Consider the following 16537-nt stretch of genomic DNA (forward strand, 5'->3'; position numbering starts at 1 on the left):
ACAAGGAACCCACTGTTGTTAATCGCAGCTGTTATTTTGACCTTTCATTTGTCTCTTTAACCTCCCACATAGGTGGATTTAATTATCATACCATCAGTGAGTGTACTATCATTATCATAATGTACATTTGATTATATGTTTCTGATTGTTTGTAACTGTTTATGTGCTTTTACTACACATTTATATAGCCTTTATAGTGTGCCTCCTGTATTGTTGCTTCTATGAGTACTGCTATTTACTGAGGATTCCCTCTACCAAAACGGCTGCCTCATTACTTGTTTATTTTATATGATTTATTTTTAATTTATTATTTAGTGTTTTATGGAACATTCCTAAAATAAGCTACATCCCCAGTTAATTCTGTTTCCAGTCCATTCTATATATTTCCTCCTTAAAACTAAATAATTAGGAGGGGTGTCCAAATACTTTTGGACCAAATTGGCATTGTCCTATTTAATTGGGGTTGAGTTGGGCAGAACATGATCCAAATATATGCTTTATACACTTGCCTGCATGGTACTATGAAATTACTTATTGTTTTATTGTACTATGAAATTACTTATTGTTTTATATCATATTGTTTGTGCTTTAAAATTTGGTCAGCCGAGAATAGGGAAGGACAGTTAGATGAGGCCCATGATGCAACAATGTGAATTGTTTTTAAAATATATTTTGTACTAGTTGAAAATTGAATAATATTCTGTTTTGTTTTTTTATAAATTAAATTCCATCATTTCCTGTCACCTATTTCTTACAGCCACATACTAAATATTAATCATTTTTCTGTTTTATTTTATATGTAGGAACATCTTGTGTCAAGATTCCATTTTTCAAAATTGCTGCCTAAAGCTACAGGCTGAGGGGGCAGTACAAGGGATACAGGTCTAATTTGATTACCCCCATCCCACCACCCATAGGGTGTCCCCACCTAGAAACTTGGGGGTCCTTGACAGTCAGTGAAACATAGACTGATCACAAAGAGTTTAAAAGGATAACAGTCGTATATACCTTATGTCTAAGACTTAATGAATAACTAATGAAAAAAGGTTAATTGATAAATTTGAATTTGTAATTAATGGTGATATTTTGTTTGTGATCAGTGTATTCCTTTTCTTTCATTAGATATAAGATGTTTCTTTTCTGGACAACAGTCTACGTATTCTTTTGAAGACAAAGTTCAAGCACACAATTCTTTCAGGATGTAAATATAGAAATTGGTCATAAAAAAAAAATCATTAAGAGCAATGGATGCTTTTAGAAGACCTTATTGGACTGTTTTCCCAAGGAGGATTTAGCTTTACCTCCAGCCTGGGCGCCACCGCTGGATTACAAAAGCACAAGATTAAAAACACAAAGACTTTGAACTGGAAAGATATCCTACAATGAAAATTACGAGCACATCAGGTATCTGCCCAGTCCTAGTGTGTCTCTGTTTTGTGCAGAGGTGTTATGGAGCAACACATCACACCTCCGTCAAGGTGACCAGAAACCAAACCAAACAGATAGAAGGGGAAACAGAAGTGCATCACCGCCCAAAACGTGGATGGGTATGGAATCAGTTCTTTGTTTTAGAAGAACACATAGGACCGGACCCTCAATATGTAGGAAAGGTAATTTAGTAATTATGTGCCAGTATTAATCTTGTACTTATTTTTATCTGATATATTTGTTTTTCTCTCTCTCTCCATAATACCATATTAGACAAGACAACAGTTAAGAAGGGTTTGAATTCTGTTCAGATTAAACATAAACATTTAACTGGTTTACTTTATGTATATATATATATATATATATATATATATATATATATATATATATATATATATGTACATATTTTATATATGTTTTTTTTTTATTTATTGGTGGGGTTGACAGGTTTTGAGGGCTCCTGTGACATCACAAATTGTGTCTGAGTGATGGAAAGCTGGTTTAATAATAATTAGGTGCCAGCATGCCTGGATTTGTTTTTGTAGATTTTGACAACAGCCAACAGCACTCACAATGACCAGAGATGGGGATTAGTTGTGTAGCTTCAGTTTTCCTTATGAATGATCACATATTCTTAAATTAGGCTACATTTTATTAAACTAAAATTTGCATTGCTAGTGCACCTTCATGACCTATTAATTCTCAGACACATGACATGTCTATATATTTTTTTTTTATCCTAACCACTTTTGCCATAATCATTCTTATTTAGTTGATTGATCCTTGTGCATCATTTTCACTTCAATGTTAATACCAGTATGAAAAAAATAATATATTTCTAGTATTAAGAATAACTTGTTCAGATTAATTGTCATTGTTATTATATTACACTGGAAAAATAGCATAATTACAGTATGGAACAGGATATAACAATGATTTTTTTATCTTCCAAATTACGTCTTGAGACACATACATTAATTAAAGAACTTAGAAAACATTGATACAAATACAATTAAATGTCAGTCAAATATATACTATATATATACTGTATTTTATTGTATACTTTAACTGTATACATTACATATTATGTTACTTGCCATCAGATATATTGAAGCCATTGATTTAAGCAGGTTTTTCTTTTACTTTTTAATGCATAATTCATTATCTTATGCTATGATTATGAAGGTTAGCTCAGTTGCTTTACCGTTATAGTTTCTTACTTCTCAAATAACACGTTGGCATTATAATGATAAATAGTGATGATAGTTGTGGATGGGCAGTTTTCTTTGTGATGGCGATGATATGTTAGAATTTCAGTAATTTCTACTATATCTCACTTTTTAATTACTTGATATTTCCGTGTGCTTTTCTGTTTTTCACAATATACGTTTACCTCTCTGGTTTCTCTTTAGTTATATTTGGCATTTTAAAATAATTATTTTCTTTGCTTCTGACCACTGCCAGAATCTTTCATCCCTGGAACGTTCTGTTACTATGCATGAGACCAAATGACCCTCCGTCGTGTAGCTTGTCTTCCTGCTAGGGGCTTATGACTTCTTTACGGATTTATGAAGCATGTTACTCCTATATTCTCAAGGATTTCTGATACACAAATAATCTTCTTGATTCCTACGGCTTACCTGTTAACATTGAAGAAAGTTGCACTGTGATTTGATTATGAATTACAGTTCACTCATGCTTGTAACAATATGAGATGATGCCATGCTTAAAGTAGGCCTTCAGAAAGACTCTGGATAGCAGTTCTAAAATTTCCCAAGCTTCAAATTCATAAACACATTTTCTAGATTTCTAAAATGAATTAAAATGGTTTTATAATTGTACTGCGATACATATAAATATTCAACAACATTTCTAAGTCCCTTGAATAGATGGAAACTACTGTATGGAGGAGAAGCGAGTGAGAATGGAAAAGAAAGAGAGGACTAGATGGGCTAAATGCTTATTTTTGCCGATTATGTTTCATTCGGTGGGGGTGTACCACAAGAGAGACAGTTTAGGGGCATGCTGTCAACAGTTTAAATCAGCTTCATTAATGGGTTTATTCCATAAATCCAGCTTTTTAGCTACCAAGCTACTTAGCTAAACATAACAAATCCTTGGACCTCTCAGTGTTTACATACCAGGAAAATACATAAAGAAAAATCAAGTTCTAATAAAAAGAGGCCAGGTAACGGGAATGCATACAGTCAGAGCAACAATGCCGATGTTTCCTTAAAGATAGATATTATAGATCCTAGATGGGTAGGGATTTGCTTAGACAACCAGAGTCTTCAATAATAATTTGAAAGACGTATATATAGACAGAAGGTACTGTTTGAAACATGTGCAGCACGGTTAACAAAATAAGCTGTATTTGTGTTATGTTTGTTTTCTTGCGAAAGTGTGCTGAGCATTGTTCTGTCTGGTGTTGAGAATAAACCTGTAAATGTACATTAAATTTTGGTTCACCCCTGTTTCTTCCGAAACAACTTTAAGAAAAAAAGGTGCAGTTCTACAGCCCCAATAAATGATGATAAGGCTCTTGAGATGTATTAAGCAAGCTGTGCAAATAGTAGCTTTGTGGTTTGCCTGAATTAAGCTGGGCAGTCATTACTTTGCATTATCTATCTAAGGCCAAATAACCTAATTAAAGTTTATTCACGCGTTGATGTGAATAGCTACACATTTTTTTCCACTTATCAACTGAAGTCATATGAGATTCAAAAAGACCTGCTTTAGTATGAGTAAATACATTTCATCTAACAGAAGGTAAGCACAAAGGGTGTGACTCGATGTGTGAAGAACCCTGATCACCATCTACACCCCTTTGCTCTATGTGATCTGGTTGGCACATTTCTAACATATTTACATTTTTCCTTGCAGACATTGTCATTAGCTATATGTTATTTTGCACTGCATTAACATATCATAGAACTTCCTGAGGTTGGTTATCGGGAGCTTCCCTTCTCCTGGGGGTGCAGCTGCATCCGGAGGTAGGAGCAAACTATATGTAGGGTTGGGGCTAACTCTAGTCAGACTTAAAGGTGCTGTTGTGGGTGGAGATGTAGGTGTCGCATGGGCAGACACAAAAGCCATCTCCCTGCCTGGAAACTGAAGATACTTACCAAGAGCCCCAGAGCCACATTGGTTCAGAAGCATCCATTAACCTACAGAGTTCCTCAGGTGTCTGTCATGTTTCCATTTCTGTGTTACAGTTGGGGGATAACCATAGCATGGCCTAAGGTGTCATTGCAATGTAGATGATACAGCCCTCATCTTTGTTTTGCATTGGCATCTAAGAACTAATTTCTTATCAACAGATGTACAGTAGATCTACTAGAATGGATCAATGTTAGGTAACCCAAGAATTGTCTCTAACAGTTTGGCCTGTTGGTTGGTTGTGATAGAGGCATTCTGGCTCAGGTCCGGCCCAACATCTAGGCACTCATCTAGTTTTTCTAACAAAGATATTCTCCTAGTGTTGCATAAAAAATGTTCTGGACGTCTGTAGCCAGTGTTTGGAATCGTGGTAATTCATTCAGTGTTTTTTGCTGACCTCTTGATTGCTCAGTGATTCATTCATATACTAAATAATTTTGTGAGCAGTACAATTTGATGCAGGTGTGATGGAATGCATACATGTGACCTGTAGTGAGTAGATTATACGTTCCGTTTTGTAAAATCAATATGAGACAAAGCCAGTTCTCTAAAATATAGACAACCACAGAGTCAATTTGTAAGCATCTGTTGCTACATCTGGGACATTTAAATCTCTGAAGAACTCCCATAATAGGCTATATTTATGAATTACTTGATCAAACCAAGCATGTCGGCTAGTATTCTACCCTTTTTCTAAACTACATAAATAATGAAAGGAATTGTATCTACGGCACATATATTTTTGTTACTAATCTCATCTGTGGATTCTTGTTGCACAAAGGAACAGCAAGTGATATCACAACTCATACATTGGTATTGAGTGCATAAAACAGAATATAAACTCTATATCTATTCTGTATTCATATATTATTAGTACAAGTGTTTAGTATTAAGCGGTAGCAATGTAAGCGATAATTTACATGCACACGCACAGACATTTTAAATATCTTGTCTGTTCATTCATTTACAGAGAATCAACTTCAGAAATATAGCATCAATGTTATAAAACTGAGCTCTGTGTTTTTTAAATCTAGATAAATGTACAAACTACTTAATTTAATAAACTACACAATTCCCTAAATCAAAACTTCATTTTTTTTTATCATACTCCATTGTTAAACTGTAGATCTTTGATGTTCAAATGATGCAAGTGTTGCAGAACTATCTTTCTCTCTGTATACACGTTAAAGAACACGCCTTATCTTGGTGAAGTTACGCTTGCAAATTAAAATGATAAACTAAAGAAAAAATAAGCAACCATAGTAAATTTCACTGGAAATACCACCCATTCTCTGAAGATTTTTTGTAACAAATCTTTTATTTTTTGACATTTTTTTTATATCACTATTTCACATACAATGCCTCACAATCCGATCACTTCATCATGGATACAGAATAAAAAAAAAACCCACATCTGACATCATATTAAAAATAATAAGAAACTTTTCCTATGACAGAAAAATGCTGGATCAAAGGATACTTAAGTGCCTCCTGTTGCTGTGGAAACAGAATACTGCCATTCTTAGTAAGACCTCCTGATGTTACATCGCAGCAAATAGATTTTGTTTGATGGTCTCCCATGTGCCATTTTATCAGCAAATTCAATAATGGTTGATTAAAAAGTGGTTAATACAAGCATTTACTCTAATGAGGCTTGGACTGCTAGATAGGGACGTGTTGTGTAAAGCTAGGGCACTAAATTAAGAAGCATTTTTTACTTTAATACTATGAGGACCATTTGTTTGAAAATGCTGGGGCAAGGTTGATGGTTGTATGTGCTACTCATACTAAAAAGGTATTTATTTTAACAGTGCAAGCTTTGACTTTCATTCTCACTTTGCATTTAGCAAATAAGGCTGTTATGAATAGTGTAAAGAATAAAATTACCGGTAAGTTATTCATTTGCCTTGGCAAGGCCCCACCTTTGCCTTTGTGTTCCTTTTGCTTTATTATTCATTCACCTGTCCCGAGCTCACCTCCATTCTCTTCACCCCTCCTTCTGACACTGACAGGATATATTAACTTCCATGTCATGGGTGTAATAAATAAATTAATGAGCAGGATTAATCATGCAAATCAGGTCAAATGGATGCCCTTAGTAAAGCAAGCTTTTAGGAATGTGACAGATATACTTAAAAGGACAATATAAAAGCGGGGAGGTGCGCGGTAACCGTACAAAATAAACTAGAGTACCTTATGTCATTCCAAGATGATACAGAGAGTTGATGCATTCAGCATATATAAAAGAAAAGAGCAAATAGAAACATAGTATAATATGTGTAAAAATAGGGTTAAAATAGCCAATTCCCAAGTGGCCACTCACTTTTTACAGAGCACTCCACTGTTCTGGATATTGTGTCTTCACCAGATAAACAGTTATCAGACGCAGGGCCGGCCCTATAATGGGGCAGACTGGGGCAATTGCCCCAGGCGGCACTTTAGAAGGGGCGGCACTTTGCCGCCCCAAGCGCTTTTTTTTTTTTTTTTTTTTTTTAAGCGGAGGAGAGAGAGGGGGGCACCGAGTGGTTTTCGCTTACCCGCTCGGCGCCCCTCTCTCTCTCTCCTCTGCGGCGAGTCTCCCTGTTCGGTCCCGGTGCCGGCTTGTAATGCAGAGCGCCGGAAGTGACGTCAATTTCCGGCGCTCAGCATTACAAGCCGGCACCGTGGCAGAGCAGGGAGACTCGTCGCAGGACTGTTTAAAGGTAAGTACCGGGGGGGGCGTCGGCGGGGGGGGGGGGGGCGGCGTTTTAAACTTCGAACGCCCGCCCCCCGGCGTCGGCCGGGGGGGGGCGGCGTTTTAAACTTCGCCCCAGGCGGCGTTAAGTCTTCGGCCGGCCCTGATCAGACGGCTTGGTTTTCTCTGTTCATCAATTCCCCAAGGTATATACAGCAAAGCAGAGAAAGCTACAATAAAGCTTAGTTATATAAAATGCATTTCAAAAAATATAAAAGTACATACATCAACATAAGTGACAATGATTACTGTCTAGTCCAGTCCTCGGTGAAGAGCTGCCTTGAATAAGTCAGTATGGTGAACTGAGTAATTGACAAATATTTTGGCAATGTTTGACAAATATAGACTAGTAACACAGAATTGCCAGGTCAATTATTGATTATATAAAAGGAGGACAATTAGGCTTACAGAGCAGATTCCTGGATAACTGGGCAAAGGGGCATCTTTTTCTGTTGCTTATTGTTTGCAACTGCATTGTGCATTATCATAATTTTAAATTAAAGTCCCCAAATGTATAAACGCTCAAAACTAGCTTCTGAGAAGTCTGCCTATCAAGCCTTATCAGTATTTGCTATTGGTGGATATTAACCCTTCCAATATTCATCCTGCTGTGGCTGGGTTACTTTTAATCTACAGGCTAAAATCAACACTTGGAAAGCTCTATATTTAGGTTAAAAGTGTGATTTAGGACAGTCTGTAATCTGGTGGCGCACAGCCTAAGAATGTGGCCCAGGGGACAATTGTCCTCCTGCCAGCCCTCACTTTAATTTGGGATGATATTTAAAGAAGACAGACTGTAGCTCAAACTCACACTTGCCGGAAGAACAGTATTTATTTAGTCAGTAATCAACCTGTAATATTAATTAATTAATATATATCTAGCATGGTGGCGACAAACATGTCTGATGATGAATGTATTAACATTTTAGAAAGAAATGTACTTAAGTAATTAGTGAAATTCAAGTACAGGGTCTGGCATTGGTGTTGGTTACTGTTAGGGGTACCTATAGCGTTTGAGGTTATAAAAATGCTTGCTAGTGTCTTGAGCTCATTGTTCTTGCAGTTATACGTGTGTCAACAAAGGCAGTTCAGCTTAAAAAAGATATATATATTATTCAGATGTCAATTTTTGCCAAACTAAACCTTCTAATTCTAGAGGAACCGATCGTTTAATAGATAGTAAATATGTTCCTATATTTGTAATTTCTTATTATGTCTTGACCAAAAATCTATAACTTCTATCCATAATAGTAATGTTGGTAATATATCTTTTTCCGAGTGCCTCAGGACATTACTTACTACTGTAGCTCCAATTGTCCTTTATGCTCCATTACATTTTGTGATTTCAGATATAGCACTAAGTGAATGTGGTTTCTCCCCTTAGGTTTTTTGTAACTTATCAAAGTATATAAAAAAAAAAAAAAAAAAAAAAGAGAGAAAAAGTAATTATATATATATCAGTTATTATTAGTATTCAATTAATTTGTTCATATGATGAATGATGAATCTTTGTGCTCTAAATGTGTCCCTTGGTGGTCTGAGTGTTCTTCAAAAAATATTGTTCATCGTTTTACTCAATTAGTCCCAATATAACTAAGGTTAGCGCATTATAGAACTTAATCAGAAATGTCACATATGAAAATCTAAATGGAATAAAAACAGTTGCAGCAAATGTGCGCCCAGGAAGTGTTATAACATTAGCAGCTTCATTATGGCTCTTTTTAACTACTATTAAGACATCTGTAGCACTGAAACCCACCGGGGAACTGGCAGTCTAGAGAGTTTAGCATATATATAGTATTGTATACCCTGCGGTAAATTTTCTCTAACTTTGCTTTTGAATACAACAGATCTGAATAATAGTATGAGTAGTTATTTGTAATAGCAAAATATTTATGACAGATACTGAGGACTGCACGATTATCAAGTATCTCTTTAAGATGACAACTGCATCCCTGTCAAACCATTAACTGTTTTATTCCCGGGCAATTATCTTGCGTAATCACCCGGTACGAATTTGGATTTTAGGCCTTGGCGATTGTACTTCTGAAATGTAAATGTTAGCTGTACTCGTCAAGTTTGAACAACTTTGAGAATAAAGCATTTCCATAAACTACCAATTATTTAAATAATAACAAGGCCATAGTTTCTTTTTTCAGTGGGCAGGGGAGTGGTGTTTGCAACCCCCCCCCCATTTGAAAACTGTCAATGTAAAATATTACAGTAACATTAACATTGACTAAACAATCACTATATAATCACACTTTATATTTAATGATAACACATTAGTATAAAACTGCAGGATTTTCTATATATTATAGTAATTATTTCAGCTTCATCACCTCCATTCTACCATAAGCGTTGCTTTATCGCCAATAAATTAACGATATGCCGCTCCGAAAAGAGATTGGGTATTACATGACAAGTGTGTGTTACATGTTTAGAAGCTTCCGGATATGTAATCTACAGCTACAGAATGTTATTTTCCTAAGCTCACAAAACTGTATTATTTGACCCTATTGATAGCACACTAACATCAAACAGGCACTTTTTCAGTTTAATAGGGTGCTTTGAATTTAAAGTGGAGTCGTTCTGTAGACTTAGAGTTAACCATAAAGAATGTCCTCTGTGACATAAAAATAAAATTATGATTTTCCGAGTATGTAATAAAATTATAAAAATGAAAAAAAAAATGCAATTTTGTTTTTTTTATAGCTAACTGACCATGTTATTGCAGTAGTAATAGATTTAAGAAAAGTGGCTATTCAACCAAATGCTGCAGTCCTATGGAGTATGACATTATATCAGTTGTTTATGCTTAGAATAACTATGGCTGTACCTTTTTTTTCTTAAAATTAAATTTACACTAATAGAATAGCGTAAAAGGACAGATACAAAAATAAAGGTGTAAAATATATGAAATAACAATGCAAACAGTAGATCTTCTAGCTGGAGGGTAAAAAAAAAAAAAAACCTCTGACTCCGGCTATGTACTGTATTCCACATCTCCAAGAAAATCTTCCACTACTCAGTCAGTCTGGAGTCAGGATTTTTCCCCTACAGCTGTGAGAACCACAAGATTTATTTGCACTCTGCACTTTATTTGTGCCGTGTATTGTGGTATGGATACTGCGCCGTAGGTGTCCATTTATATTTTATAGACCCCAAATTAAATAAATTCTATTTGAGGGGCATCTCTCTCACTAGCTGTATTCCCTGCATGTGTACGGGCCCATTTTGTGTGTTATATTTTTATCAGTACAAGAGGAGTACTGCCTGGGTAGCAACAACACAAAAGGAGAGTATTGTTTTATACTTTATTATCGTTACACATTTTTCACATTCAAACAAGGATTGTGTTATTGTTGGTAGTATATGAATCCTTCTTTAAACCCTTCACGACAAAGCCCGTACATGTAACGCATTGGCATTAATGGGCTTAAGGACATTGTCCTTAAGGGGTTAAAGAGAATTCCAGTGGCATTTTACTTAACATGATTGAAAAACTAGGGCATTGTCTTATATCAGTATACAACCTTTAGGCTACAATTATCCATGGGTTCCTCATAAGTAAACACAGCTACGTTAAAATTTGTTCCACAATCCAAAAGTAACTTTTTTTTTTCACCAATTTTACATTTTTCAGTTTTTCGATTATTTTATTAATTGCAATTTAAATAATAATTATATTGTTGTTTCTTCTGTGAAGCCTGAAGCTTTCCTTTCTAGTTCGACGTGACTTGCTGCATAATAATGCTTTCCTACAACTAGAAATCATCCCTATTAGATGAAGTTTTGGGTTTATGTTCGCTTGGCAAACTACTGAGGCAAGCACTACATTGCAAATCAAAGTTCTGCCACAGCCGCATTTGGAAACATAAAAACTCTAGAGAGTAGCAATGTGTGCTACCCTAGGGAGAACTGAAATGTTTTTGTAATATTTCTTAGGAAATTCTTAGTATACGGCCCAAAATACCGGCATTGCTTTTTAAAAAAAAAAAATGAAGATTGCTTTATTTGAAAACATTGACATAAAAGAACGGTTGGAACTAATTTTCATGACGCAGACTTTTAGGACCAAAAATTATAAAAAATATAATAAAAAAGAACGGTAAAAACATAAATTGTATCAAATAAGAGCAACTGGATGTGTGTTGGAAAGAGGTTCTCTTTATAACCACTTTGAACTTAGTAGAAGTATTTTTCTTCACAGAGATCAAATATTTTTCTGGTTACTTAAGTGACAAGTTGCGCTGTGCATGTAGCGGAATCCCTATAAACCCTATGCTGATGCCACATCTGCACATCAAAAGTCAGATACTGATATATCTAGACTTGTCTCCATTTTTCTGTCATATGCAGACATACACCATATTTTTATTACATTTTGAAACATAAATTGAATTTTTCTATAACTAAAGTGTTTGAATCCTTACATCTGTGAATGTTTCAGGAAAAAACAAAACATTGTAGCATGATGACATTTCTTGCTATCTAAAAACATGCTCCGGAGACCTATCCTGTAGCTTTGTCAATTAAGTGCTCACTATCTCCCTTTCTCTTTAGTGTACTTGCCTTTGTATTTAGCGTGTACGTTTACAAAAGTACACTAAGAGGTGTTTAACCTGGATGGGAGATGACACTACTTAGGGCAATATCCATTTTTGCTCAGTGACACACACCTATGATATCAGTGATATCACTCTGACAGTTCAGTAAGCCCCAACACATTACATTGTTCTCAAATGGATGAGAACCTCATATGACCTTTTTGATGTTGGGACCCTATTAGTGCAAGTTCACCTAATATTCCAAAACCTAAAGTTAGCTTGTATAGAAATACAATTTGTCAGTGTTCATCTCTTACGGTACATTCATCCTATATACTTATTTGCTGAGTTTGTTTGGTTCACACGACTGACAGTAGTCCAGAACTTGCTGATGCAGTCCGGATAACTGTGTTTATGACACAGTTGCTGGTCCGCAGGCAGTATTCATATAATCAGGATTGCTCACAGCTGCCTGTGTTCATATTCATTCACAAAAAGAGGTGTCCTGTGGGTGTAACATGCTGTGATGTCATGCTGCCACACGCATCATATGACATCACCGTGCACTTATGTATTTTCAGCAGACCCAAGCATGCATTGTTTCTGTATATCCTGTAAAAGGAAACCTTAATGTTGCTAGATATATGTGCATATGCCCCAAAATAAAACAGAGTATAAATATGCTCTTGAGCTGGATAAGAAAAATAGGGTTGGTTTAACTCATAACATAAACAAAAGCCACAATTAAAGGAAATGTTTCTAATACACCCATGCCATCCATCTTATGGATTCTTAAGGTCCATAACAAAATTGATTATTTTTTTTTTGTAAATGAAACCGGATAGCGGGTATAGTTTATGTACTTCCCATTTGCAGACAATTTAATGTCAAGCTTTTAATGTAGACTTTAAAACGTATCTTACATCAATAACGAATCAAAAGAGCTTCTTTAATGTCACTATGCTAAAGCATTCTCCAGGGGAATTATTTAAGGTAGAAACAAAAAAAAAAGAAATATCTTTTTACTTATCAAGAAGCAATTGCCAAAACATATTTTATTATTTCTGGCTTTTTAGTTCAAATCTTAAAAAGGTGATACTTATTACATTTTTTTTCCCCGAATTCACACTTCAGCTTTTCGGGAGTTATAAACTAGAGCAACTTTTAATGAACAAATATGGTTCACAATAGAAGAACAAGGTACATTGGTTCCAATTACTGTATGACTTTGTACTAATTAAATGCAACCGTCTTGATTTTTAGTATTTACCTTTCAGTTGTATAGTCCTAAAAAGTTCATCAAAGCTGCAGTAAGGTTAATTGCGCAACAATTTAGAAATTACAACTTGCAGTTGCTTTTTATGTTCGCGGTGCCTATTTTTATTCTTACTTTCTTAAAACAGTTTTATATTTGTTTGCACCATGACTTTCTTTTCCATTACAACTTGTGTAACCCATCTTGCTCCAGATTCTTTTTTTTTTTGTTATACTGTATATGATCCTATTATATATATCTTGCATTATATATATATATATATATATATATATATTCTCTTCTTAGCAAACATTATTTTTTAATGTTTTGGTATTTGGATATAGTGTTTTTGTCATTCATTGTTTAGGAAAAATTTTTATGATTTATTTGAGATAACTGTTGAGTATTGTGGTGAATTATTAAATCCAGTCATTGGTTTGCATACAGAAATTGAGCATGTCGTGTTTTATAGGAATTTAACTTGAAAGGGAATTTAAACAAACGTAGATAATTCTGAGAATGATGTAGCATTAGCTTCATACGAATAGGAGCAATATTATTCATTTACAGTGAAAATGTAACAGAAAGCCAATACATAAATGTACTTGATTTTTAATATTTAATGGTCTCCAGTTTTAAAATATAAATCCCAGATTGAGCTTGGTCTGTACATACAGTGTTTAAGAATCATTTTTTTTTTATCTTAAGATAACCAATTTATGTAACACCGATGCTCAATCAAAGCACTGTCTCCTCCGAAACATTCAAGTTGACATAACAAATAAAAAACTATCTCTATAAATCAAAATCCATAAATTAAATTCTGAAAAGTTCAATATAGTTGCTTCAGCTTAGATTGATTGTCTAAATATTGTGACACGTCTTGTTGATAACCCGCATGATAAGGTGAGTTACAGCATGTTTGCTGGAACCATTCAACCGAAATAACAAGGGATTAAAACAGTTTTCTAGCTCCAATCGTCAATCCATGAGTTTATTGTAAGAAAAAAAAAAATAGTCAAAATGTAGAATACAATGTGAACGTGGTTTTCCATTATAGGATAAAAATATGTGAAGAAAATCCTTTTTTTTGCCTCATCTTGTTAAGAAAGCCTTAGTATGTGAGCTAAGTACTACATATCAGGAACTTTAAATCAAGTAGCACAATATGCAATCGTTCCAGATTAATAACGTGAGTGATGTACTGTTTTGTCTCCATCTAAAATTTGACAGTTTCCCTTTAATCGTATTGGATCTATTGACTAATATGCGAGACAATGTAAGTTCACACACATTTGTACTCATATATATTAAGATTCCCTATGCATTAAAAAAAAAAGCAACCTGAGGATTTATTTAGCCTCAGTAGTTGCCAAAGCCAGATAGAACCAAGTTTAGAAACAGATAAAGACATAAATGGGGTTCTCTCAATTTCCTGATCGGCTAATAAGTCATATGCCAGTATGCTGATGGATTAAGGACTAATGTAGCACCACTGCAAAATAAGCAGACGGTTGCTCCCTGTCATTGTGTGACATTATTTTGTAGAACGCTAAAATGTGGTACTGCATTCTAGCCCTCTACACTATGAAACTGCTAATAAAGACCATGGCACCCAGGCTTTAACCCAGACATCTTCACAGAGTTTCACTGATACCATGTATAGCACCCAAAGCAGGAAATCTCAGCGAGAGGTATCAACTGATAGTTCCAACTCCTAAATATAGAAAATAGCTTTGTATTTGAAAAAGTGTAATTCACTGCAAGGTGTGTGACAGCAGGGGTACACGTCTTACATCGCAGACATGGAGAAAGCATTGTGGGCTGATCTCAGATCTCAAGTTACTGCATGGAATTCTTGTTTTATTTCTAATTACAGGCCGATTTCGCTGATAAATGTTGACGCAAAGATCTATTCTAAAATCTTAGCAAATAGATTAAGTAAAGTAATATCAGATCTGATACACCCTGATCAATCAGGATTTATCAGTGGTAGAAACGGGGAAGATAATACCAGGAAATTATTAGACCTAATTGCTCAGATACACTATACTTGTGTTCCCTCAGTTTTCTTGGCCTTAGATGCCGAGAAGGCTTTCGATAGGGTAAGCTGGAACTTTTTGAGTGCAACTTTAGATGCAGTAGGGATTTCGGGGTTTTTTAAAACAAGTACAATGGCTTTATATAGTACACCTACTGCTAAGGTTACAGGCCCCGCTCTGAATTCAACATTTTTTAATATCGCTAACGGTACCCGGCAGGGATGTCCGCTAGCTCCCCTACTTTACGCGCTAACCATTGAACCTCTGGCGATCCTAATTAGATCTATGCAAGAGATTGAAGGGGTGAACATTAATCAGCAAACTTTTAAAATAACATTATATGCAGACGACATTTTACTTACTTTGACTAGTCCTGAGGTATCAGTCCCTGCAGCTCTGTCAGCTATTCAAGAGTTCAGTTTATATTCTAATTATAAACTGAATTTTCAAAAAACACAGGTTATCTCAGCATACATACCTACTTCTCAAAAGACCTATCTTAAGGAACAACACCATCTAGATTGTTCAAAGGAGTCCTTGGATTATCTAGGAATTAAGTTAATGTTTAATTTGAAAAAATTAATTTCTTGCAATTATGAGATTGTAGCGAATAATCTTGTTAATTTAATAGAAAAACTGAAATTAGTAGAATTTTCCTGGTTGGGAAGAGTTAACATGGTTAAATCTTATTTAATTCCTAAAATATTATATCCCCTCAGGATAATACCACTTCGGGTCCCGGCATATATTTTGGACAACTTTTCAAGAATGCTCTTATCTTTTATTTGGAAAGCGGGTAGAGCTAGAATAACCCAGAAAATAATTAAGAGAAGCTATAGACATCTGGGTTTGGGGTTTCCAGACATTAGAAGACTACATGATATTGTAATGTTTACTCATGTATTACATTGGAATATCAAAAAGAATTTGAATTTAGGTTGGTTATACTGTGAACGGAATCAAACTAATGAACAAGATTTAATTAATCTTTCTTGGCTTGGACCATCTAGTTGGAAAAAATTAAACTTTCCGAATCAAGTTATATTGGATGCTTTAAAAACAAGCTATAAATTTAGAAGGTCCGAAAAACCAGATGTGCATTTTACGCTTTTTACACCCTTAAAGGTCCTTAATTATTATATCCAGAATATTAATTTTAATAATTGGACTCTAAGTAATATTTGTACACTTGGTGATTTAAAATTAAATGATTCATTCCTTAGTTTTTCTGAGCTTCAATCTAAATTTAAACTTCCTGAAAACGAATTATTCACGTATATTAGATTGATGCACTCAGACAGTTCTGAATACTCAGACAGTTTACCCACCTTTAGAACTTGATATATTTATTAGTAAGCATTATAAGAAA

The 16537-nt window shown here is 34.9% G+C and overlaps 1 protein-coding gene across 1 annotated transcript in view; it reads left to right on the forward strand.

Annotated features, from left to right (window-relative positions):
- CDH18 (cadherin 18) overlaps positions 1–16537 on the forward strand; it is a 234589-nt gene that overhangs the window by 78968 nt on the left and 139084 nt on the right. The window contains exon 4 of the mRNA XM_053468337.1: positions 1123–1610. Coding sequence (XP_053324312.1) covers positions 1383–1610 — 228 coding nt within the window. The 5' untranslated portion in view covers positions 1123–1382. The remainder of the gene's footprint in view (positions 1–1122; positions 1611–16537) is intronic.

This window comes from Spea bombifrons, chromosome 5 (genome assembly GCF_027358695.1).
Source record: "Spea bombifrons isolate aSpeBom1 chromosome 5, aSpeBom1.2.pri, whole genome shotgun sequence".
In the NCBI taxonomy this organism is placed as follows: Eukaryota; Metazoa; Chordata; class Amphibia; order Anura; family Pelobatidae; genus Spea; species Spea bombifrons.